Genomic DNA, 25,056 nt, shown 5'->3' on the forward strand with positions numbered 1-25,056 from the left:
GTCTTGACCATTCACAGTGGCTCTTATCACTGGTTTCCGATTCAAGCACCAAAAAAGCAACAGTGAAAACAATTCCCAAATTGGAGAAAAAAGTTGCAAAAAAAAAAAAAAAAAAAAAAACAACCTATTAAACTCTCAAAATATTGCAGTCATTTCACTATCATTGTTCATTTATAACTGAAAAATATAAATATATTAGAACCTTACTGTGCACAGAAAAAAAACTGAATCACTTAACTTAGAGTTAAGTATTTCACATAAACATTCCAGAATTATGGTTTAATCAGTCCCATTCTGTTTAATATCCAAACGCTGCACCACAGGGTCTATAATACTCAACAAGGGTTCTCCCTTGTTTCGTTTTCTTCTTCAGGAGGAATAACACACATTGAACAGAATGGGACTGATTGAGCTGTAATTCTGGGATGTTTATGCAAAATACTTCACACTAAGTGATTTGTTTTTTTTTTTTTGCTGTGCACAATGAGGTTCTAATATATTTCCAGAAGTGTAAATTCATTTTCAGTAAAAAGATCTAATGCAAGTTCTGCCTAAAGCGGGCAGCTGGCTGCTCCTTTGGCACATATCCTCTGTTGACCATGAGTAAAAGAAGCTGTGAACAATGAAATCCCTACTGCTCTCTTTTTCTGTGCCCCAAAGTACAATGGAAAAAATTGACCATATATTGCTAGTATTTTCTTTGCGTGTTATAAAATGGCGTTTGAACCAACTGAAGCATTGCTCATATGCATAAGTAGAGGAATAACCCAGTAGTTAAGAGCAGCAAGCTGAGAACTATAGAGGAGAGATTGAATAAATTCTTTGCTTCAGTCTTTACGGAAGATGTAAGAGATCTATCTACCTGTCAGGGGTGACAATGTGGAGGAACTGAAAGAAATCTTGGTGAACTTGAAAGATGTACTGAGTCTAGTAGCGCTATAGAAATGATAAGTAGTAGTAGTAGTAGAGTCAAACTGACAAGTTAAAGAGTGATAAATCACCAGAACTGGATGGTATATATCCCAGGATACAGAAATAACTCAGATATGAAATTGCAGATATGCTGTTAGTGATCTGTAACCTGTCGTTAAAATTGTTCATAACATTTGAAGATTGGAGACTGGACCACTGTAACACCTATTTTTAAAAAGGGATCGATGGGTGATCCGGAAAATTACAGACTGTAAGCCTGACATCAGTGCCATGCACAATAGTGGAAATTGTTATAAAGAATAAAATCACTGAACACACAGGGAAACATGGTTGAATGGGACAGAATCAACATGGATTCAGCCATGGAATGGTCCAAGAAAACAAAGGGGCAGACGATCTGCAAACTCCAAAGTGGAAACAGTACAAAGCAGATCGTTGATAAACTGAGATGTATTTAATTAATATAACAGAAATAAAATATGTATACAAAAACTCATATACATGTACATATCATAGCCCGACACAGGCCGTGTTTCGCCCTACTGGGCGAAACACGGCCTGTGTCGGGCTATGATATGTACATGTATATGAGTTTTTGTATACATATTTTATTTCTGTTATATTAATTAAATACATCTCAGTTTATCAACGATCTGCTTTGTACTGTTTCCATTCAGCCATGGAATGTCTTGCCTCACCAATTTGTTTCATTTCTTTGCATGTGTGAATGTCGATAAAGGTGAGCCGGTTGATGTAGTGTATCTAGATTTTCAGAAAGCTTTTGACAAAGCATCTCATGAGAGACTCCTGTGAAAATGAAAGAGTCATGGGATAGGAGGCAATGACCTTCTGTGGATTAAGAATTGGTTACTGGACAGAAAAGAGAGGGTAAGGTTAAATGGCCATTTTTCTCAATGGAGGTGGGGTGAATAGTGGAGTGCTGCAGGGATCTGTACTGGGACTGGTGCTATTTAACATATTTACAAATGATCTGGAAATCGGAACAACGAGTGTGGTCATTAAATTTGCAGAAGAAACGAAACTATTCAAAGTTCTCAAAATGCATGCGGATAGTGAAAAATTGCAGGAAAACTTTAGGAAACTGAAAGACTGGGCACACAAATGGCAGATTAAATTTAATGTAGACAAATGCAAAGTGATGCACATTGGGAAGAATAGTCCAAATCATAGTTATCTGATGCTAGGGTCCACTTTAGGAGTCAGCACTCAAGGAAAAGACCTAGGTGTCTTTGTAGACAATACACTGAAATCTTCTGCCCAGTGTGAGGCGGTGGCCAAAAAAGCAAACAGGATGCTATGAATTATTAGAAGAGAGATGCAAAATAAGAGCAAAAATAGTATAATGCCTCTGTCTCACTCCATGGTGCAACCTCACCTTGAGTATTGTGTTCAATTCTGGTTGCCGTATTTCAAAAAAGATATAGCGGATTTAGAAAACGTTCAAAGAGCGACCAAAATGATAGAGGAGATGGAACTGCTCCCATATGAGGAAAGGTTAAGAGGTTAGGGCTCTTCAGCTTGGAAAACAGACAGCTGAGGGTGGATATGATTGAGGTCTACAAAATCCTGAGAGGTGTAAAACTGAATTGATTTTTCACTTACTCAAAAACTACAAAGACCAGGGGACACTCAATGAAATTGCATGGAAATACTTTTAAAACAAATAGAAGGAAATATTTTCACTCAAAGAATAATTAAGCTCTGGAACTCGTTGCCAGAGAATGTGGTAATGGCGATTAACATATCTGGGTTTAAAAAAAAGGTTTGGATAAGTTCCTGGATGAAAAGTCCACAGTCTGTTATTGAGATGGACATGGGGAAAGCCACTGCTTGCTCTGTGATTGATAGCATGGAATGGTGCTACTAATTGGGCTTCTGCCAGGTACTTGTGACTTGGATTGACCACTGCTGGAAGCAGGATACTGGGCTAGATGGACCACTGATCTAACCCAGTATGGCTATTCTTACCTTCTAATGTAACCAGAAAAACTAGAGTTGAAATCCTGCATTTCTCACTGATGCTTCTTATGACCTCAGGCAAGTCACTTCACCCCGTACTGCTTCAGGTACAAAAACTTTACTGTAGCAGAAACATAACTTGTCTTAAGCTTAGATTTGCAAAGGCAAGTAATTAACTCTACAATCCAAATCAGTATCTGGGAAGTGACTTCTGATGTGGGTTATTACGTACCTTGACAAAGAAAATGGATGATCAACTAGCTTGCTCCACCCTGGTAGATTTTCTGCATCTTGGAAAGAAACCATCCTTTGTTCTATGTCCTCTGCAGTCAGTGACATCTCAGAATGTTCATCCTATAACACATATACAATGTGTTGAACCACCAGTTCTCCAGAGAAGAAAAGCACAAACAGTGGTGAAAAGTAGTCAGCGTAAAAGATCTGCAATGTAATTTGTTTTATCTCATCTTATCTCATTAAGGGGCCTGCTTAATGAAATGCACTAAGGAGTTTTCTACACAGATTGCAAAAAAAGTAGATGCATATATTTTTTAAAAATTTACATATGTGGTCACAGCGAATGCTACATACCTGTAGAAGGTATTCTCCGAGGACAGCAGGCTGATTGTTCTCACTGATGGGTGACGTCCACGGCAGCCCCTTCAATCGGAAACTTCACTAGCAAAGGCCTTTGCTAGTCCTTGCGCGCTCATGCGCACCGCGCATGCGCGGCCGTCTTCCCGCCCGAACCGGCTCGTGTTCGTCAGTCCCATAAGTAGCAAACAAAGCAAGGGAAGACACAACTCCAAAGGGGAGGCGGGCGGGTTTGTGAGAACAATCAGCCTGCTGTCCTCGGAGAATACCTTCTACAGGTATGTAGCATTCGCTTTCTCCGAGGACAAGCAGGCTGCTTGTTCTCACTGATGGGGTATCCCTAGCCCCCAGGCTCACTCAAAACAACAACCAAGGTCAATTGGGCCTCGCAACGGCGAGGACATAACTGAGATTGACCTAAAAAATTTACCAACTAACTGAGAGTGCAGCCTGGAACAGAACAAGCAGGGCCCTCGGGGGGTGGAGTTGGATCCTAAAGCCCGAACAGGTTCTGAAGAACTGACTGCCCGAACCGACTGTCGCGTCGGGTATCCTGCTGCAGGCAGTAATGAGATGTGAATGTGTGGACAGATGACCACGTCGCAGCTTTGCAAATTTCTTCAATAGAGGCTGACTTCAAGTGGGCTACCGACGCTGCCATGGCTCTAACATTATGAGCCGTGACATGACCCTCAAGAGCCAGCCCAGCCTGGGCGTAAGTGAAGGAAATGCAATCTGCTAGCCAATTGGAAATGGTGCGTTTCCCCACAGCCACTCCCCTCCTATTGGGATCAAAAGAAACAAACAATTGGGCGGACTGTCTGTTGGGCTGTGTCCGCTCCAGGTAGAAGGCCAATGCTCTCTTGCAGTCCAATGTGTGCAGCTGACGTTCAGCAGGGCAGGAATGAGGACGGGGAAAGAATGTTGGCAAGACAACTGACTGGTTCAGATGGAACTCCGACACAACCTTTGGCAAGAACTTAGGGTGAGTGCGGAGGACTACTCTGTTATGATGAAATTTGGTGTAAGGGGCCTGGGCTACCAGGGCCTGAAGCTCACTGACTCTACGAGCTGAGGTAACTGCCACCAAGAAAATGACCTTCCAGGTCAAGTACTTCAGATGGCAGGAATTCAGTGGCTCAAAAGGAGGTTTCATCAGCTGGGTGAGAACGACATTGAGATCCCATGACACTGTAGGAGGCTTGACAGGGGGCTTTGACAAAAGAAAACCTCTCATGAAGCAAACAACTAAAGGCTGTCCTGAGATCGGCTTACCTTCCACACGGTAATGTTATGCACTGATTGCACTAAGGTGAACCCTTACAGAGTTGGTCTTGAGACCAGACTCAGACAAGTGCAGAAGGTATTCAAGCAGGGTCTGTGTAGGACAAGAGCGAGGATCTAGGGCCTTGCTGTCACACCAGACGGCAAACCTCCTCCACAGAAAGAAGTAACTCCTCTTAGTGGAATCTTTCCTGGAAGCAAGCAAGATACGGGAGACACCCTCTGACAGACCCAAAGAGGCAAAGTCTACGCTCTCAACATCCAGGCCGTGAGAGCCAGGGACCGGAGGTTGGGATGCAGAAGCGCCCCTTCGTCCTGCGTGATGAGGGTCGGAAAACACTCCAATCTCCACGGTTCTTCGGAGGACAACTCCAGAAGAAGAGGGAACCAGATCTGACGCGGCCAAAAAGGAGCAATCAGAATCATGGTGCCTCGGTCTTGCTTGAGTTTCAACAAAGTCTTCCCCACCAGAGGTATGGGAGGATAAGCATACAGCAGACCCTCCCCCCAGTCCAGGAGGAAGGCATCCGATGCCAGTCTGCCATGGGCCTGAAGCCTGGAACAGAACTGAGGGACTTTGTGGTTGGCTCGAGATGCGAAGAGATCTACCAAGGGGGTGCCCCACGCTTGGAAGATCTGGCGCACCACTCAGGAATTGAGCGACCATTCGTGAGGTTGCATAATCCTGCTCAACCTGTCGGCCAGACTGTTGTTTACGCCTGCCAGATATGTGGCTTGGAGCACCATGCCATGACGGCGAGCCCAGAGCCACATGCTGACGGCTTCCTGACACAGGGGGCGAGATCCGGTGCCCCCCTGCTTGTTGACGTAATACATGGCAACTTGGTTGTCTGTCTGAATTTGGAAAATTTGGTGGGACAGCCGATCTCTGAAAGCCTTCAGAGCGTTCCAGATCGCTCGTAACTCCAGAAGATTGATCTGCAGATCGCGTTCCTTGAGGGACCAGCTTCCTTGGGTGTGAAGCCCCTCGACATGAGCTCCCCACCCCAGGAGAGACGCATCTGTGGTCAGCACTTTTTGTGGCTGAGGAATTTGGAAAGGACGTCCCAGAGTCAAATTGGACCAAATCGTCCACCAATACAGGGATTTGAGAAAACTCGTAGACAGGTGGATCACGTCTTCTAGATCCCCAGCAGCCTGAAACCACTGGGAAGCTAGGGTCCATTGGGCAGATCTCATGTGAAGGCGGGCCATGGGAGTCACATGAACTGTGGAGGCCATGTGGCCCAGCAATCTCAACATCTGCCGAGCTGTGATCTGCTGTGACGCTCGCACCCGTGAGACGAGGGACAACAAGTTGTTGGCTCTCGCCTCTGGGAGATAGGTGCGAGCCGTCCGAGAATCCAGCAGAGCTCCTATGAATTCGAGTTTCTGCACTGGGAGAAGATGGGACTTTGGATAATTTATCACACACCCCAGTAGCTCCAGGAGGCGAATAGTCATCTGCATGGACTGCAGGGCTCCTGCCTCGGATGTGTTCTTCACCAGCCAATCGTCGAGATATGGGAACACGTGCACCCCCAGCCTGCGAAGTGCCGCTGCTACTACAGCCAAGCACTTTGTGAACACCCTGGGCGCAGAGGCGAGCCCAAAGGGTAGCACACAGTACTGGAAGTGACGTGTGCCCAGCTGAAATCGCAGATACTGTCTGTGAGCTGGCAGTATCAGGATGTGCGTATAGGCGTCCTTCAAGTCCAGAGAGCATAGCCAATCGTTTTGCTGAATCATGGGTAGAAGGGTGCCCAGGGAAAGCATCCTGAACTTTTCTTTGACCAGATATTTGTTCAGGGCCCTTAGGTCTAGGATGGGACGCATCCCCCCTGTTTTCTTTTCCACAAGGAAGTACCTGGAATAGAATCCCAGCCCTTCTTGCCCGGATGGCACGGGCTCGACCGCATTGGCGCTGAGAAGGGCGGAGAGTTCCTCTGCAAGTACCTGCTTGTGCTGGAAGCTGTAGGATTGAGCTCCCGGTGGACAATTTGGAGGTTTTGAAGCCAAATTGAGGGTGTACCCGTGCCGGACTATTTGAAGAACCCACTGATCGGAGGTTATGAAAGGCCACCTTTGGTGAAAAGCTTTTAACCTCCCCCCCGACTGGTAGGTCGCCCGGCACTGATACTTGGATGTCGGCTATGCTCTGCTGGAGCCAGTCAAAAGCTCGTCCCTTGCTTTTGCTTGGGAGCCGATGGGCCTTGCTGAGGCGCACGCTGCTGACGAGAGCGAGTGCGCTGGGGCTTAGCCTGGGCCGCAGGCTGTCGAGAAGGAGGATTGTACCTATGCTTGCCAGAAGAGTAGGGAACAGTCTTCCTTCCCCCGAAAAATCTTCTACCTGTAGAGGTAGATGCTGAAGGCTGCCGGCGGGAGAACTTGTCGAATGCGGTGTCCCACTGGTGGAGCTGCTCTACCACCTGTTCGACTTTCTCTCCAAAAATATTATCCGCACGGCAAGGCGAGTCCGCAATCCGCTGCTGGATTCTATTCTCCAGGTCGGAGGCACACAGCCATGAGAGTCTGCGCATCACCACACCTTGAGCAGCGGCCCTGGACGCAACATCAAAGGTGTCATACACTCCTCTGGCCAGGAATTTTCTGCACGCCTTCAGCTGCCTGACCACCTCCTGAAAAGGCTTGGCTTGCTCAGGGGGGAGCGCATCCACCAAGCCCGCCAACTGCCGCACATTGTTCCGCATGTGTATGCTCGTGTAGAGCTGGTAGGACTGAATTTTGGCCACGAGCATAGAAGAATGGTAGGCCTTCCTCCCAAAGGAGTCTAAGGTTCTAGAGTCCTTGCCCAGGGGCGCCGAAGCATGCTCCCTAGAACTCTTAGCCTTCTTTAGGGCCAAATCCACAACTCCAGAGTCATGAGGCAACTGTGTGCGCATCAGCTCTGGGTCCCCATGGATCCGGTACTGGGACTCGATCTTCTTGGGAATGTGGGGATTAGTTAGAGGCTTGGTCCAGTTCGCCAGCAATGTCTTTTTTAGGACATGGTGCATGGGTACAGTGGACGCTTCCTTAGGTGGAGAAGGATAGTCCAGGAGCTCAAACATTTCAGCCCTGGGCTCGTCCTCCACAACCACCGGGAAGGGGATGGCCGTAGACATCTCCCGGACAAAGGAAGCGAAAGACAGACTCTCGGGGGGAGAAAGCTGTCTCTCAGGAGAGGGAGTGGGATCGGAAGGAAGACCCTCAGACTCCTCGTCAGAGAAATATCTGGTGTCTTCTTCCTCTTCCCACGAGGCCTCACCCTCGGTGTCAGACACAAGTTCAAGGACCTGTGTCTGCAACCGTGCCCGACTCGACTCTGTGGAGCCACGTCGACGATGGGGGCATCGAGAGGTAGACTCCCTCGCCCGCATCGGCGAAGCTCCCTCCGCCGACGTAGTCGGGGAGCCCTCCTGGGAGGCGACGGCAGCCGGTACCGCACGCGGCACCGACGCCGGAGACCTCACCCCGGGCGATGGACCAGCCGGCGCCACGCTCGACGGTACCGGCGGCGCAAGCACCGCCGGTACCGGAGGGGTAGGGCGCAACAGCTCTCCCAGAATCTCTGGGAGAACGGCCCGGAGGCTCTCGTTCAGAGCGGCTGCAGAGAAAGGCATGGAGGTCGATGCAGGCGTCGACGCCAGAACCTGTTCCGGGCGTGGAGGCTGTTCCGGGCTGTCCAGAGTGGAGCGCATCGACACCTCCTGAACAGAGGGTGAGCGGTCCTCTCGGTGCCGATGCCTACTGGGTGCCGACTCCCTCGGCGACCCAGAGCTCTCGGTGCCGACACGGGAAGGAGACAGATGACGATGCTTCTTCGACTTCTTGGAACGAAGCATGTCACCGGAGCTTCCTGGCACCGACGAGGAGGACGTAGAATCCAGCCGTCGCTTCCTCGGGGCCGAGGCCGAAGGAGGTCGGTCTCGGGGGGGCTGTACCGCAGGAGCCCTCAGGGTAGGGGGAGACCCACCCGAAGGCTCACCGCCACCAGCAGGGGAATGGACAGCCCTCACCTGCACTCCAGACGAAGCACCACCGTCCGACATCAGCAGACGAGGTCCCGGTACCACCGACGTCGACGCAGCTGTCCGATGTCTCAGCGCCGATGCAGAGGGCCGATGCCTCGATGCACTGGTGACCGAGGATGAAGGTCTGGACGCTGAAGACGTCGATGCACTCAATACCCCCGGTGCCGATGTCGACGAAGAGCCCGAGAACAAAACGTTCCACTGGGCCAATCTCGCTACCTGAGTCCGCTTTTGCAAAAGGGAACACAGACTACAGGCCTGCGGGCGGTGCCAAGCCCCCAAGCACTGAAGACACGACGCGTGCCTGTCAGTGAGCGAGATGACCCGGGCGCACTGGGTGCACTTCTTGAAGCTGCTGGGAGACTTCGATGTCATGGGCGGAAAAATCACGCCGGCGAGATCAAAAGTCGAAATGGCGGAAAAGGCACCACAAAAACAAGGGGAAGAAACTTCGACCCGAGGCCTAAAAGCGGCCTACCCAGACGATGAAAGAAAACTTACCGGGGCGAAAAAGCTGGAAATATCGGGGGAAAAGAGACCGAAGAGTCCCTTTCCACACACAGAATGTTTTTTTTTTTTTAACACGAAGAGAACGCGCGAGGTCGACTTTGCGGGGCACAACACGGCGAAAACACGACCGTACCGAGCGCGGACAAAAGAAGACTGACGAACACGAGCCGGTTCGGGCGGGAAGACGGCCGCGCATGCGCGGTGCGCATGAGCGCACGAGGACTAGCAAAGGCCTTTGCTAGTGAAGTTTCCGATTGGAGGGGCTGCCGTGGACGTCACCCATCAGTGAGAACAAGCAGCCTGCTTGTCCTCGGAGAAACAATTTTATAAAACCCTTTTTATGTAAAGGGTAAATTAGTTCCTACCTGCTAATTTTCTTTCCTTGAGCCCTTTCTAGACCAGTCCAGACTGGGGTTTGTGCTGTCTTGCCAGCAGGTGGAGACTGAAAACTACTGGCCAGACAGTATTTATCACAACAAAGCAGAAGAGCAAAGGCAATTAAAATAATAATACTCCCTTAGAAGCTAATGAACTGCTCAACAGAGAACCACTAATAAAGGATAAAGCCCTCCAGATTCATGATCCAACAGGAATACCAAACTAGTCAAAATCTGTGTTCCTTCAGACGATAGAAAACAAACTGATGCTAAGACCCACTGGTGGGTTTTGGACTGGTCTGGAGGGATTTAAGGAAAGAAAATTAGCAAGTAAGAACTAAATTTAGCCTTCCTTATCATCCTATCAGATTAGTCCAGATGTCTGAGATTTACCAAAGAAGTACTTCCTGAGAGTGGGACACTGAAATCTCTGCTGCTAATGCTTTGGCCCCAAGGGCAGCATCACTTCAAGCTTGAACATCCAAATGTAATGGTGGACAAAAGAATGTACAGATTTCAGGTTGCCACTTTGCAAATTTCATGAAGAGGAAACAAAGGAGTGCTCCGCCCAAAAAGCAGAATGACTCCTGTCTTAAGGGTATTATATTTTAAGATTGCGGAATCCAGAGATTCAAAATGAGGCTGAACTATGATATACAAGACAAAGTTTAAATCCCAGGGAGGGATCAATAGATGTGAAGGATTGATAGTTTAAACCCACAGAAAAAAAAAAACACACTACATTCAGATTCAAAGCCATGTTCTCTCTTTTCATTAGACCTCTAAAACAGCACAAAGCAGCTGGTCGAACCTTCAATCAGGCGAACACCAGCCCCTTGTTTAAACCATCTTATTAAAAAAATCCAAAACACCTGGAACAGAAGAAGAATGCAGAGGAAAAACACACATCTTGACACCAGTTCTCAAAAATCCACCAAACACTTATGTATGCTAATGAGGTAGACCTTTTTTTCTAGAATGTAACAAGATAACTATCACCTTACTTGAATAGCCTTTCTTCTTTAATTTCACCCTCTTGAGCCAAACTGTAAGACAAAACTGAGACTTGACTGGCATGATGATCATGTCTTTAACCTACGTTCCTGCTTGCCAGAGAGAGAAGATCCTCTACCTTTGGATGCATCAAAATCCTTGTAACAGGGTTTTCTTGGCCAGTTCAGAGCAATCAATACTACTAGACCCTGATGCTTTTTTTTATCCTTCGAATGACTCTGCCTAGGAGTGGCCATGAGAAGACCCAACTGCAGCTGTTCCATTCCCTTCTCTGACTGAAAAAGTTTGGAACCTTTGCATTCTGGCCTGTGCCCATCAGGCAAAACACAGCAAGGGTGACACCAGAGATGACGTCAAAGCAAAACGTCCACAGGACTAAAACAGTTCACACCAGGAGTTTTATTGAAAGTATGAAATGTACTCAATAAGATAGTTAGGTATGCGCAGATGTGTTTGTCTGTTCTTTAATATATTTTCAATTATAAGAAGTGATTTCAACTGTGGTATGTTCATGTATAATGCTTCAATGTTTAGGGTGACCAAAACGACATAGTAACATAGTAGATGACAGCAGAAAAAGACCTGCATGGTCCATCCAGTCTGCCCATGACAAACTCATATGTGTATACCTTACCTTGAATTTGTACCTGTCCTTTTCAGGGCACAGACCATATAAGTCTGCCCAGCAGTATTTCCCGCCTCCCAACCACCAGTCCCGCCTCCCATCACCGGCTCTGGTACAGACCGTATAAGTCTGCCCTCCCCTATCCTCGCCTCCCAACCACCACACTCTCTTCCCCCCAACTGCTCCGCCACCCAATTTCAGCTAAGCTTCTGAGGATCCATTCCTTCTGCACAGGATTCCTCTATGCATATCCCACGCATGTTTGAACTCCGTTACCGTTTTCATCTCCACCACCTCCCTCAGATCTCCTGTAAGCTCTACTAGAAGAGTAATGACATGGATAGAATCTCTCACAAAAGGTGGTATCTGTGGAACATAGGGACGTAAAAAAATAATCCACATATTGTGATAGAAGGTTGGAGTACGGAGCCATTGCCAGAGACAATAGGACGACCAGGTGGATTAGGGCCATGACCAGATAACCCCCAAAGGTGTACCACTTTCAAGAAAAATCCTCTGCTAGTCTCCATTCTCCTATATCCATGGAATTCCTGCTGAGGTAATCTACCCGGATATTTTGGGTCCTGGCCACAGCTACATTAGGAGAAGCAGAGACATTAGGCAAAGCAAAAGTAGTAGAGGGTAAATCTCTGCCCAAACTAAAGGCTTTGTACAACAAGAGAATCAATAGAAATCAAACAAAATAAAACATGGAAAAGAAAATAAGATGATATCTTTTTTATTGGACATAATTTAACCTTAACTTAAGTTATGTCCAATAAAAAAAGGTATCATCTTATTTTCTTTTCCATGTTTTATTTTGTTTGATTTCTATTGATAACCTTAAGAGTGGACTAACACGGCTATCACACTCCTCTTCAACAAGAGAATAAATTCAGGCAAGAAACTTTGAGCAAAACGTTAAGTCCTGTGAACTACTCGCGAGAGAAGGATCTGTCACTGTCAGCAGGGAGGGAGACAACTGAGGAGGGTCATCTCTGGCAGCAACTGTTGTGGATGCTGCAAACATGGTACCGGTTCCTGCCAAAATTGGATCTGCTGCCGCTTCACATTAATGGCTGGCTCTGCTCAGTCATAGGAACCAGAGTGCTAACTCATCTGATGGCATTTTCCCACCACCATGGCAGCTGACCTTTGCTTCTTTTTATCCTGTAGTGCTGCCATAGTGAAAACACACCCAGGACTCTGCACAGAGGCTAGTCTGAGAAAGAAAACCAACAGAATCAAAAACAAAAAAAACTTTCCAGAGGAGCTTTTTTTTTCTTTTCCAGGTAAACCACGGTGGGAAAATAAAAACCAAAGAGGCACTGATACAGACAACTGCTAGTCAAACTGCTGAGCAGCAATTAAGTTCAGGCACTCAAGGAATTCTCCCGAGTGAAAAGTCCAAGGCACAAGAAACATCTAACCCCCAAGAAAAGAATTGGTTGGGGGAGGGACCTAGGTCACCCAAGTGTTACATCTCTAAAATCTAAGAAAACCCTTCTAGGTTGCCTGTATCTATTTTATTTTAATATGGCTGACCAAGGAAATGGAAATAAAATCCTACTAGACCATCAGAAATTTCTGAGGAGGCCTACCACCTGGTGGATACTCAAAGACTGACTGGCCCAGAGGGTTGCACAGGGTTCTTAAGAGATGACATCACAGCTCAGTAGTTTCAATCTCCACCTGTCTGCAGGACGGCACAAACCCAAGTGTCTGGATTGGTCTGGTGGGATGATAAGGAAAACAGGCTTTATATATGGAAAAACTATGTAATTTAAATTTAACTCTCCTCCCCACCCCCAGTACAGCAATTTTCAAACTGTCACAGAAATGCAAAGTCTGTGCTACCTTTTACCTACAGATTCTGCACCAGTTTTCAAATGGGGAAAAAGTACCTGCAACAATTCTGTGCAAGTACAGAGCCCTCTAAATATCTTCATACCACGGAACATTTTTCACATTCTATCTAAAAAACAGCTCAAAATGTATTAAAGCAGGAGTTTGTCTCACTGATCTATATAATAATCTACATGTTCAAAACACAAGAACAATTATAGACATTCAAAAAGCAATTAAGAATAAGAAACCAAAAGGTCCTACTTTCATAAATCTTCACACCGTTTAACATTTAAAGTCTCTATTACAGTTTCATAGGCTAGCAGTTAAGGACTACTCTAGTTTACCATAGCATCAGTGTAGAGCAAAGCTGAAAGTCACAGGAAACCTCAGGAGTTTTAAAGTATACAGCACTAAATGAAGAGTTAGATATAATATCTGATCATTCTCACTGATGACGACAAACCCCCAGCCAAGGTTAAAAAAAAAAAAAAAAAGAAACAGCCCTATGCAATACACAAACACAAGGACCTCAGAGCCCAAACACACAAATATTCACAGGCAAACACCCCCAAGCCAGAAGTAACCCCCCCAAAATGACCAACCTAAGGGCATGGATCTTCTACTATACAATAACAATGTGGATAATGGGGATACCAGCAACAACTCCAACCGAATGGAACAAAATACCAATATGCTTCACAGGAAGATGATGCCCACTCCAAGAACTGGAACAACCCAATCGCTACCTAAACAACAACGCAGTGTGTAATATTACACTGCAACATCTGAGATTGGTCAAGACCCCTGAGGCAGGCCTTAGGGCTGAAACAAGGCCGTGTCGGGTCGTTTTTTAACTACTCAAAGTTTTTTTGATATCCTCCTTGGTTCTCACTTTTTTGTTTCATATTTCATTGTTTAAAAATACCATCTTGGAAGCCCAGAACAGATGTATTCCACAGATGTATTAATAAAAGCAGAAAGAGCAAACGACAGCCAGCATGGTTAAAGAAGGAAGTGAAAGAGGTTATTAGAGCCAAAAGGACATCTTCCTGGGTAGTGATAGCTAGTTTTTTTTTTTTTTGGGGGGGGGGGGGGGGGAACTGACAGGGAAGGAGGAAGAGATAAGTAAAGGGCACTGGTGATGACAGGGTGGGGAAATGAGAGACTAGGTTGGGGAAGAATATACTGGTTTTGTATTTCTGCCAGTGGCCTGTGGCAGTACATTAAGAGCCCAATTTACTAAGTTTTCTTTTCCTTTAGACATGAAATAGGAAAACAGCCTTAGTAAATCGTGATCCAACAGAGTTGTGGTAGATCCTGGAGGAATCTGTTCCTTTCCCCATGCCACTCTTGATCTTCAGTACAGGTTGTGGTGGTGGGGGGGGGGGGGGGGGGGGGGGGGGGGGGGGGGCGAATGGCCTCAGCTGTAGGCTGGATCCTAAATTCAAAAAAACATTTGTCAAAGTCTGTTTAGACGGCACAACATGAAAAATGTATAAGGATGTGAAGGCTTTACTGTACTTTTTTCAGATAAAAGTACTTACACACTTGTTAAGTCCCACACTCTAACCCTGCCCTGTATATGCCTCTCCTCACTGTGGATTTAAAGTATGTGCATAGTATCACTACGCACATACAAATGCTAATAATAATAATAAATCTACCCAAGAAATGCCATACTGGGTCATGACATCATCAAGCTCAGCATCCTACCCCCAACCATAGCCAATCCAGATCCCAGATACCTGGAAGGATCCAGAAGAGTAGATTCAAGCCTTCTTGATCACACCCAGGGATAAGCAGTAGCTTTTTCCAAGTCTGCGTGGCTAATAATAGTTTATGGACCTTTCCTCTGGAAACTCTATACAAATTGCTTTCATCACATCCTTTGGCAACACGTGGACAATTTAAAAAAACCCATTTCTGCAGGTAAAGCACAGTTTGACCAGCATAAATGGCTCTGAAAATTGCTCTCCGAGTTGACGGATTCACTACATAGTAAGAGCCATCTACAACATCCATATGCACAGCTATCTCTTGGTTCAGATTAGGAATACATTTGTTCATGCTGCATACAGTGTATGAGGAAAGCTGAACACCACATCTTCTCTCATAATGTACAATGTCTCATTTAGCAAGTTCAGATTATGAAAGTAAGGAGAGAAATTAATGTAACTAGCATTACCCCCTTGAAAGTCACAATATTACAAAGCCACTATGACTTCTACTTACATGCTTAGGTAGCAAAGTAGCATTACCTCATCTACAGCCCACTGGGATTCTTCTAGCGGATCTTTTTTCTCAGATGGCTCAGCATATTTTTTAAAACTGAGATTTAAAAAGAAACATTTAATCAAAATATTTCAGGGTTACAGTAGTAAAACGTGCATTTTCAACCATTAAGAAGTGATCATGGAAAAGTCGTACCATACATACTGCATTTTAATACAACTCAGTTTTGTACACAGTTCACAGATAAAACGTATGTTCAAGAGAATTTCTACTGATGATGTGGATGTAAACTGCTTTGGCATAAACTTTTGTATATTTATTTGTAGCATTTGTATCCCACATTTTCCCAACAATTTGCAGGCTCAATGTGGCTTACATTTGCCGTAACGGCGGTTGCCATTTCCGGGTAAGAGAATTACAAATGGTAATGTGTTAAGTTGCATACATACATGGTAACATACGTGAACAGATCATGGTATAGATATATATCATGTGCATATATATGTTAAGGAAGAATAAATTATGGTAATACATGAACGTTCCTGAGTACGAAATTGGGTTGTATCATTCTTTAGGTCATCGACTATGGAGAGACCATATTCGACATAGAGATTTGAAGTGGTTATGCTTATTCATCAGTGGTAAGGAGGTTGAGGAAGGGGGAAGGCAAGTAACAGTAAATTATAGCAGATAAAGCCAGGAAAGGCTGCTGGGATTGTATCTGTGACTCCGTGTAGTCTACCCCCTCTAAGACTATTTTATTTTAATTCTTTAAAGTATAAAGGTTATTTAAAAGTTTTACTGTGTGGAAATGTTCTATACTTTTATTCCACCTTCATGCCATATACCCGCCTTGAGTGAATTCCTTCAAAAAGGCGGTAAATAAATCCTAATAAATAAATAAGGACCCCACCACCTTCTGTAAAAGAGCATTCCAGACATCTACCACCATCTCTGTGAAAAAGCTATGTTGCTTTTACATTTTCCTCCTTGCGACTTCTTTTCTTACCCTCTAGTTTCATTGCATCTCCATTTTTAGAAAAGGCTGTTCTGTTTCTTAATATTTTTCAAAAATGTAAATGCTTATCCCTCTTCTCCTCCAGGGTATACATGTTCAAGTCTTGCTTTCTCATACATCTTCCTGGCGCAGACCCCATACCATTTTGATCACTTTCCTCTGAATGGCTTTGAGTCTTTTTACATTACTGGCAAGATACATTCTCCAAATGCAGTCTCGCTAATGAGTTGTACAGGGACATTATCACTTCTTTTTTTTCTCCTTCTGATTATGCTCATCTCAATGCATCTAAGCTGTTTCTGGCCTTGGACACTGCCTTGTCACATTGTTCCACCACCTTGAAATCCTCCGATACTATCATCCAGGGTGCTCTTTCCTAGTCTGTGCATATCAGCCTCTTACCTCCTGTTGTATATAGCTCCTTTAGATTTTTGCATCTCAAATGCATCATCCTACCAAGTATCAACATTATCCAAAGCTTCTGATTTTTATAGATCACTTCTCATATGTTCTACTCCCTCTGGAGTGTTCACTTTGTTGCCAATCTTCAGGTCTTCTAACTCTTCAGCAAACACAGACTACAGACATGCAGAGGCTTTTTCCTCCAAAGCACACTGCTTCCTTCTTAGTAGTTTGAGAGTTGCATAAAGAGGTTGTAGCTCATTTGCCAGTGTGTCATAACCACGCTAATGTATGGAAAATGATTCTTATGAGTGGTTGAGTTCTTTATGTTTAGAAGAGATGCTGAATTAACGGCAACATTAGCATGTGGCCATTTATTCAGCAAACAGAAAAACATGTGGGAAAGATACTTGTAAGGCGTGCTAAGCCCACTTTTTACAGCAGCTTAGTAATAGGACCCCAAGTATCTTATATAATATTTTGTTTGTTTTTAAAGATGTCCGAGTTACTGATATTTGTTACCTTCAAGCTGATGTCCTATTGGGTCAATATAGATATACAACATGTGAACAATTGTTCTTTCCTCCTCTTCTTTTTTTTTAACAATTGTTGAAGTATTCCACACTATATGAAGATAGTGTATAGAATCTGGAACATGCCCAGGTCTGAATAACTATTTGTTTAATCTTATATAGTACAACTGTTGACTCTTGATTTACTTTGAATCGGAAAGAAGTAGAGAGATCGTGGATGCTTTACAAAGCAGTTTGCTCAGACAAATGGTGACGAAACCCACGAGGGAGGGAGCGACGCTGGATCTGGTGCTCACAAATGGGGATAGCGTGTCAAATATCCGAGTGGGTGCCCACCTGGGTAGCAGTGACCATCAAACGGTTTGGTTTGATATTACAGCTAAAGTGGAGAGCGGCCACTCAAAACTCAAAGTTCTGGATTTCAAGCGTGCTGACTTTAGTAAAATGGGGGAATACCTGAGGAAGGAGATGATGGGCTGGGAGGAAATACGAGAAGTGGAAGGACAGTGGTCAAGGCTGAACGAAGCTATAAATAGGGCCACGAACCTTTATGTAAGGAAAGTAAATAAAAGCAAGAGAAAAAGAAAACCGATATGGTTCCCCAAGCAAGTGGCTGAGAAAATAAAGGCTAAAGAGTTGGCGTTCCAGAAATACACAAAAACTCAAGAAAAGGAACACGAGGAGGAATACAGGATGAAACTGAAGGAAGCCAAGAGAGAGATACTGTACGTCTGGCGAAAGCGGAAGAACAAATGGCTAGAAATGTAAGGAGGGGTGACAAAAATTTCTTCAGGTATGTAAGTGAAAGGAGAATGACTAAAAAGGGAATTGTGAGACTAAAAGATACTGCGAACCGCTATGTGGATAATGATGAAGAAAAAGCAAATTTGCTAAATAGATACTTTTGTTCTGTTTTCACAGAAGAAAATCCTGGAGAAGGACCACGATGGACTGCAAAAAGTACAAATGAGATTGAAGTGCATACAGCACCGTTCACGGAAGAGAGTGTGTATGAACAGCTTGAAAAGCTAAAGGTGGACAAAGCCATGGGACCAGATGGGATCCACCCCAGGATATTGAGGGAGCTCAGAGAGGTTCTGGCGGGTCCTCTTAAAGATTTGTTTAATATATCCTTGCAGACGGGAGAGGTTCCGAGGGATTGGAGAACGGCGGAGGTGGTCCCTCTTCACAAGAGTGGTGATAGGGAAGAAGCTGGAAACTACAGGCCGGTAAGCCTCACTTCGGTTATTGGAAAAGTAATGGAAGCGATGCTGAAGGAAAGGATAGTGAATTTCCTGGAAGTCAATAAGTTGCAAGATCCGAGACAACATGGTTTTACCAAAGGAAAATCGTGCCAAACGAATCTCATTGAATTCTTTGATTGGGTGACAGGAGAATTGAATCAGGGACGAGCTATAGACGTAATCTACTTAGATTTCAGCAAAGCTTTTGACACGGTTCCCCACAGGAGGCTCTTAAATAAACTGGATGGGCTGAAGATAGGACCCGAAGTGGTGAACTGGATTAGGAACTGGTTGACAGACAGAAGCCAGAGGGTGGTGGTGAATGGAATTCGGTTGGAGGAGGGAAAGGTGAGTAGTGGTGTGCCTCAAGGATCGGTGCTGGGACCGATTCTGTTCAATATATTTGTGAGTGACATTGCTGAAGGGTTAGAAGGTAAAGTTTGCCTATTTGCGGATGATACTAAGATCTGTAACAGAGTGGACACCCGGGAGGGAGTGGAAAACATGAAAAAGGATCTGAGGAAGCTAGAAGAATGGTCTAAGGGTTGGCAATTAAAATTCAATGCGAAGAAATGCAAAGTGATGCACTTAGGGAAAAGAAATCCTCGGGAGACGTATGTGTTAGGCGGGGAGAATCTGATAGGTACAGATGGGGAGAGGGATCTTGGGGTGATAATATCTGAGGATCTGAAGGCAACGAAACAGTGTGACATGGCTGTGGCCATAGCTAGAAGATTGTTAGGCTGTATAGAGAGAGGTGTGACCAGCAGAAGAAAGGGGGTGTTGATGCCCCTGTATAAGTCGTTGGTGAGGCCCCACCTAGAGTATTGTGTTCAGTTTTGGAGGCCGTACCTTGCGAAGGATGTAAAAAGAATTGAAGCGGTGCAAAGAAAAGCTACGAGAAGGGTAAGGGATTTGCCTTGCAAGACATATGAGGAGAGACTTGATGACCTGAACATGTATACTCTGGAAGAAAGGAGAAACAGGGTGATATGATACAGACATTCAAATATTTGAAAAGTATAAATCCGCAAACGAACCTTTTCTGGAGGTGCGAAGGTGGTAGAACGAGAGGACATGAAATGAGATTGAAGGGGGGCAGACTCAAGAAAAATGTCAGGAAGTATTTTTTCACGGAGAGAGTAGTGGATGCTTGGAATGCCCTCCAGCGGGAGGTGGTGGAAATAAAAACGGTAACAGAATTCAAACACGCGTGGGATAAACATAAAGGAATCCTGTTCAGAAGGAATGGATCCTAAGGAGCTTAGTCGAGATTGGGTGGCAGTGGCGGGAGGCGGGGATAGTGCTGGGCAGACTTATACGGTCTGTGCAAGAGCCGGTGGTGGGAGGCGGAGACAGTGCTGGGCAGACTTACACGGTCTGTGCCCTGAAAAGGACAGGTACAAATCAAGGTAAGGTATGCACAAAAAGTAGCACATATGAGTTTATCTTGTTAGGCAGACTGGATGACCGTGGAGGTCTTTTTCTGCCGTCATTTACTATGTTACTATATTACATAATTTAATTATTTTTAATCATCCTTACATTTTTATAATCAATGTAAGTTTTAATTTGAATTTGTCCTTTGTCAGCATATACGTATGTGAGTTCTTAAAGTGTGTTATTTGTATTTATATATATTAAACAATTTTGGACCTTTTATGCAGGCAGACCTTACTGAAACACAGCTGTGCGAGGTCACAGTGAATGCCTTTGATACCTATTGATAATTACAATAAAGCCTTTCCAACTATAGTGGCCTTGAGCATTTTGTTACTCTTCTGAGTTGTCATTGCTCATCTGTGCTTTCTGCTTTATCTGTGGGGACTGGTGCTCTTCAGTTTGTTTTCTAAAATCACTACATCAAAATCTTGAACTTAACCCTGTATGCCATTTTAACCACTAATACTTGATCAACAATGGAGTTACATGATTGAATTTCCTGGCATAAGGTAAGTTTACAAAATGTATAGAATACAGCATTTAAACACTTTAAGAGTGATGAGATGCAGTCTACTAGCATTGGACAGTATATATTTAACAATCGTAGCATCAAGTGTTTTTAGGGTCAAAACAAAGTTGGGTGGACTTCTAAGGGATTTAGCTTGCTTAGGTAGAAAGCTAAGGCTTGCTTGCAATCCAAAGTTATGTAAGGCATATTCACCATTGTGGGCAAGTAACTTAGGGAAAAGTGTTAGCTGGCCAATTAAGATGGAACTCCAGCACCATCCTAGTAAGGCATATTGGATGAGTATGGACAGCCACACTTCTGTTCTTTCATTTGGCATGCTACGAGATCATTTGGAGTTCTCCATTCAGCACTCAGCAGATCACATAACCATCTGCCTTGTCTTTCACTTCTCTATAAACACTGACTGGGCAGCAGGACCAAATGCTTTTTAAAATTGAATCTTGTTTACTAACTTGCAACAAAGTCGACATAAATCTATCATATAGCAAAAGTAAATTTACATTCTCTTCTGGCAGCTCCCTCCAATTTTCACAGTAAAAATAATAAAAAAAAAAATAGTACCTTCCCATGGAAAAAAAGATTTTAAGCAGAATTCACTTTTAAAGAAAATGAAAGACAAAACATGGTACTACAATCTCTGCAAAGCGGCAGAACAAATCAATTAGACAAAGTCAGGTTGATATTCAGAAATGATTATGCAGTAAGTATTGATCACCTAAGTAACTGGGGGCCAAAACCCTTTCCCACTTATACAGCCAAATTCTGCCAATATAAAGATCAACATTCAAGTAGAACTGGCTGTACAATTGGAAGCAGGTCTTATTTTTGTCAGCAGCAAACTCAGCCTCTGAATGGATGAAATATATTTGTTGGGGTTCAAGCCTAGCTTTTAGAGACAACTTACCCATTCTAAGTTATGTCAGCATTTTCAGCTATAAAACTTAAATGACAGAGTGGCTGAAAATCCACAAAGTTATTCAGATAAAATATTCATATAACACTTTATGTGGTCAGTGAAATCTGCCAAATCAGGTTCACCAACGTCATGGATCCTTTCTTGAAGAAGAGCAACCTTTGCTTGAGTCATGTCTACATGAGTTCCCCTGACTTCAAATCAAGGTGATGGGCTGAAGTGTCATTTTGGAGAATTTATGATGAAAAATCTAGTGACGATCCAGATGGTTATTTGCACTGATTTCTGATCTTCCTATTCTTGACCAGCATTCCTAGTTTGTGCATATACATGGCTACCATACCCACTAGACATGTTGTAAATATATGTGCAGCTGATGCTAGACAAAAGGGCAGAATGCAATACTGATGGCAATTGTTCCCTCTGACAAATCCAAGATACATCCACTGATGTAGATGTATGCATCCTTCAAGCCCAGAGAACAAAACCCTCTTTTTTGGTGAAAGGGAATCAAGGAAAATAAACTTCTTTCAAACTAGAAATCAGTTTAAGGCACTTAGATCGAGGGTGAGACAGGATAACTCTTTATTTGCGATCATGAAATACCTGAAATAAAACCTCTGCTCTCTTTCCCCTAGTGGCATAGATTCTAACACATTGCCTCTAAGAGGGAAAGAGCTCATAAGTATTTCACGGTGCTGAGAGCTTGACCAAGATGTTCCTGTTGGGCAATTTGGAGATATATACTGCAGCTATCTGCGGTATCTGTGACAAACAATTTGAAGAACCCAACTGTTATGAGGCCAATGGACATAGGAAACCTAGTTACGTTTTTGAGGAGGCAGTCAAAATCTATTCAAAGAATTTGGAATCTTTGCTGTCAGGGACAAGGGTAAAATCCTTGTTATGTTTGATGGGAATTAGAGGATGGAAGGGAAAGTAACAGAACCTTGAGAGTAACAGAATCTTCTCTGACCCCAAGTTCCAAACCTTCTAGAAGAGGAGGATGATGTGTTGGTGGAAGTCCAGGAGAGGGATGACCATTTTACAGTGCTTTTTGATAAGAGATGTTGGCTCCTTGAACTCATTTCAAAAGAAATTCTCTCCATGGTATGGCTTGTTAGCAAGCTTATCCTCAATGTCCTAATGAAGGTCTTGAAGCTTGCAGCCATGACAGTCTGTGAGCAGCAATACCTATGACAGAAGCTCCTGAAGTTGAACTGACAATATGTTTTTCATATTTATTCTGTCTGCCCATTAGTGACCAGAGTTCAACACATTTGTTCTGAACAAGAGAATCCGCTAACTCCTCATGTAAAGAATTTTACATACACTGGTCCATGAAGAGCTGGTTAAGAAGAAAGCACAGCTTTCTTTAAAAAAAAAAAAAAAAAAAAAACCTTTCCTTCCAGGAGAATCCAACATCTGAACATCTTTCTCTGGGGGCACCAAGGAATGGGATTTAAGACATTTTGGCTCATGTGAGAGTGGATTCAACCACAACAGTTTCTGATGAGGCTTGTGGGACTATTAGATGCAGAAGGAGCAAAAGGGGCACTCATGGAGGACAAGGCCACAGCAGAGAGACTGAATGAATTCTTTGCTTCAGACTTTACAGAAAAAGATGTAAGAGATCTACCTATACCGGAAATGGTTTTCAAGGGTGTTGATGCGCAGCAAATGAAAAATATCTTGGTGAACTTGAAAGATGTACTGAACTGAATCAACAAGTTAAATAGTGATAAATCACCTAGACCAGATGGTATACACTCCAGGGTATTGAAAGAAATCAAACATGAAACTGCTGATATGCCGTTAGAGATCTGTAACCTGTCATTAAAATCATCCATAGTACCTGAAGATAGGAAGGTGGCCAATTTAACGCTGATTTTAAAAAAAGGGCTTCATGGGTGATACAGGAAATTACAGTCCAGTAAGCCTAACTTCAGTACTGGGCAAAAATAGTGGAAACAATCATAAAGAATAAAATTATAGAACACATATACAAACATGGTTTAATGGGACAGAGTCAGCATGGGTTCAGCCAAGTGAAGTCTCACCTCACCAATTTGCTTAATTTCTTTGAAGGCATGAATTAATATGTGGATAAAGGTGAGCTGGTTGATGTAGTGCATCTAGATTTTCAAAAAGCTTTTGACAAAGTCCCTCATGAGAGACTCCTGAGAAAATGTAAAAAGTCATGGATAGCAGACAATGTCCTTTTGTGGATTAGGAATTAGTTATTGGACAGAAAACAAGAAGTAGGGTTTAATGGCCATTTTTCTCAAAGGAGGACGGCGCAGACTGGAGTGCCACAGTGATCTGTATTGGGACCAGTGCTAGAACATCAAACTATCATAAAGGGGGTGACAGCAGGCGAATGCATAAAAATAAAGGACACTTAGGAAAATGAATCAAGGACCTTAAAAAGGGAATACAAGGAGACAGCCTGTGCATGACAAGCAAATTCTCACAAAAGGAGACTTAAAAGGTCCTGTGGGAAGTTAGGCACATGTGGTAGTGTCTCTCAAAGGCTTTCCAGATCATTCTTGAGCTGGAGAGGCTTTTTTTTTCCCTGTGCTGGTTCTATTGGATGACCTCTCTCATGCTCTGAGGGCTTAATATCCTACTTATTCTTGGAGAAATGTATTAAGTAGTCCAATAAAATCATATCATGTGATATATTTTTTGTTGATCTTTAATTCTACTTAAAAGCAGACAATAAAATTAAAAAAGTAACTGGACTGGCCCCCAAAGCTCAGTCTTCAGTGCTGCAGCAAAAGAGATTCAAAGGTCTCCTGTCCATCAGAGCCAGCTGGGAGCTGGGCACAAAGCAGAAGAGATACACTTAATATCGAGGAAGGAAATAAGTGACAAACATTACTGCAGTAATATTTACTAGCTAAAGGCAAACCCTAGGGATAATTTCTAAGGTCACTTTCTTCCAATCTTCCTAGCAGGCACAGAAACCTATGCTCTGCCTAGTCATGCTGCTTGTAGAGGTGGTGGTGGGAAGGGGACTAAAGAAGAGGGAAAACCTGGGCTATCAAAATCCCAATAACTATAGTCAGAATGGATTTCTACTCACATCAGTTTGTATATGTTAAATTAATTTCATACATTGTAACTAAGGTGTCAAGCAATCAGATGCCTCTTGGATCCATGAAGAGATTCTCCTATTCCTTAGAAAGGGCTTCATATGCAAGTACATGACTTTTACCCCCTTAAGTCAATACCACACAAATTTTACACTATCTCCCACCTGACAGGAATGACTATGAAAAGAACATCTTCAGAACGTGTGGAAAGAAAAATAGAAACAGATAAACATGATGGCAGATAAAGGCCATATGGTTATCCAGTCCTCTGTAACCCCTCACTCTTCCTTTTCCTAAGCAATGCCACATGCTTAACCCATGCCGTTTTAAATTCTGACACAGTCCTCAACTCCACAACCTCCAACCTCCATTCCATGCCTCCACCACCCTTTCCGTGAAATAATACTTTCTTAGATAACTCCTAAGCCTATTCATTGTATGCTCC

At 44.0% G+C, this 25,056-nt stretch overlaps 1 protein-coding gene across 1 annotated transcript in view; it reads right to left on the minus strand.

Annotated features, from left to right (window-relative positions):
• The window catches only part of SPATA7 (spermatogenesis associated 7), a 116,367-nt gene that overhangs the window by 25,123 nt on the left and 66,188 nt on the right, over window positions 1–25,056 (minus strand). Inside the window, exons 7-8 of the mRNA XM_030214263.1 lie at window positions 15,458–15,527; window positions 3,146–3,267 (exon numbers count right to left, since the gene is read on the minus strand). Coding sequence (XP_030070123.1) covers window positions 3,146–3,267; window positions 15,458–15,527 — 192 coding nt within the window. The remainder of the gene's footprint in view (window positions 1–3,145; window positions 3,268–15,457; window positions 15,528–25,056) is intronic.

The sequence above is a fragment of the Microcaecilia unicolor genome, chromosome 9 (assembly GCF_901765095.1).
Source record: "Microcaecilia unicolor chromosome 9, aMicUni1.1, whole genome shotgun sequence".
Lineage (NCBI taxonomy): Eukaryota > Metazoa > Chordata > Amphibia > Gymnophiona > Siphonopidae > Microcaecilia > Microcaecilia unicolor.